At 43.4% G+C, this 1,828-nt stretch overlaps 1 protein-coding gene across 3 annotated transcripts; it reads left to right on the forward strand.

The window, feature by feature from the left end:
- Positions 1 to 1,243, forward strand: LOC135427567 (protein timeless homolog). 3 transcript variants are annotated; one of them, XM_064681124.1, is made up of 3 exons: positions 1 to 149; positions 218 to 541; positions 634 to 786. In XM_064681124.1, the coding sequence occupies exons 1-3, from the start codon at positions 48 to 50 to the stop codon at positions 649 to 651; spliced, it is 444 nt and encodes a 147-aa protein (XP_064537194.1). In that variant the 5' UTR covers positions 1 to 47; the 3' UTR covers positions 652 to 786. The 3 variants fall into 3 exon arrangements, with proteins under 3 accessions (XP_064537194.1, XP_064537186.1, XP_064537179.1); XM_064681116.1 differs by having other exon boundaries at positions 218 to 557; positions 634 to 776; XM_064681109.1 differs by lacking the exon at positions 1 to 149 and having other exon boundaries at positions 476 to 557; positions 634 to 1,243.
- The last annotated feature ends 585 nt before the right edge of the window (positions 1,244 to 1,828 follow it).

Raw genomic sequence — 1,828 nt, forward strand, 5'->3', positions numbered from 1 at the left:
AATTAACTAAAATTGAGTGTTTAAGTGTGTGTTTGTGTTTATAAATCATGTCTGTGTTGTTGGCAGACATAGACGCCACTTGCGCAGCGCTGGGCGTAAGCGATGACAAGCGCTATCAGGCGGAGCCCGATGCGGCGGAGGGTTTAAAGGTGGGCACAGGCGAGTTTTGGGGCAATCAGAAGCCACTTGAACTAATATTTCATTTATAATTATGCAGCATTTAATTTGGATATTGCGTCGTGATCTGGATAATCACGAGTATCGACGCCATTTGGGACGCGCCAAGGTGCTGCAAACGGATCTAGTTTACATGCTGCCCGACTATGTGCAGCATGAGGAGTTGGCGGATCTGCTGATACGACTGCTGGTCATATTGACCAATCCGACGCTGCTGCTCTATCGCGAGGGACCGCCCAAAGATAATCACGGGCGCAAAGTGTTCCTTGAGTTAATTGACATACTGCAAGGCTATAAAGTAGCCTTTGCCAAGGATAAAATCTGGACAGCATTGTTTGATAAGCTCAAACAAGCATTGGAAATTGTAAGTCATAGAACTTGTAAGTTTTTCAACAATTTAGCAATATACGTGTATATATATATTCCAAACAATTAATATCAAATAATCAAATGAAGAAACAGCAACAATCATGAGCACGAGCAACTCAGGTGAAGGCACCGGCAGTAGCAGCAGCGACACGGATGAGGAGGAGGAGTCCTTTGACAACAGGTACTACACCTGTCTAGTGTGTATGCGCACCGCTCGATTGCCGCGCGTCACCTTTTGCGGTCATGTCTTCTGCACCGATTGCATTGGCAAATGGATCACGTGGCAGGGCAGCTTCGCCAAGTGCCCGTATTGCCAGTCCCGCGTGGGTAGCAATACGCTGATCACTGTGAATCATGCGAGGAATGGCATGCATACACTTGGACGCTATACACGCTGCAAATCGATTGCACAGCATCGCCATTTTGCTGAATCAATTGCCATGTATGCAACGGTGCCGGAGACATCCATGTTTCTGGGCGCCTACATTGAGCGACCGCCGGAGCTGATGCCGCGCATCAAGCCTCTGCCGGAGCAGTTGTTGCGGGATGTGTCCAAGCGTCAAATACGACGCACCTTCCTGAATGCGCCTGTCTATCAGCGAGCCCTAATTGTGGTCATACTGTTTTATATGTTTGTCGTATATCTTAATGCAGACGGCCCAATATAAGAAATTTCAGATCTGTTCCATTTGTAGTTGAAATGTTGGAAATAGATGCCCAATATAACCTGTAGCATTTTCCTATTTGCCGTTAATTAATGCTGGTTAAATGGGACTATACAAGCGTTGTGGCTATAGGGGAAGCCTAGGCAATTAACGTCCTGGCATTTGCACAACTATTTCTCTGTAATCTTTTATGGACCTTACGACCATTAATGTGGCAACGGTCCGCGTAAAACTTTTAATGGCTCTCCTGCAGCTGCCAGGCGGACAAGTTGGAAAATTATCTTAATGTTCGCGCGAAGAGTATAACCATTTTGTCAAGAAATATGTAACGCATTGAAGAAGATATTTTGGACTCAAGGAATATATAAATTACAAGCATAACTATGTTAAGCAAATTAACAAAATATCTACATCGAATTTCTATATCACATAGCTGCTATATGAACAATCAGTTGCATATTGAAATTATTTATGAAATCTCTTATCCCCCTTGTTTTTAGTGATATTGAAACTAACCTCCCAAATTTAAAGCTTACAACAATTAAAAAGCTAAAAGCTGTCATAAATCGCTTTAAACCCAGGTTTTCAATATATCTTGGCAAAGGCGATCTTAACTA

This window comes from Drosophila montana, unplaced genomic scaffold, assembly GCF_035044405.1.
Source record: "Drosophila montana isolate Dmon_TW-CO22-7 unplaced genomic scaffold, ASM3504440v1 contig_1406_1, whole genome shotgun sequence".
In the NCBI taxonomy this organism is placed as follows: Eukaryota; Metazoa; Arthropoda; class Insecta; order Diptera; family Drosophilidae; genus Drosophila; species Drosophila montana.

What these genes read in the sequence shown, in the direction of transcription:
- LOC135427567 (XM_064681109.1), top strand. Translation starts at nt 648, where the DNA reads ATGAGCACGAGCAACTCAGGTGAAGGCACCGGCAGTAGCAGCAGCGAC.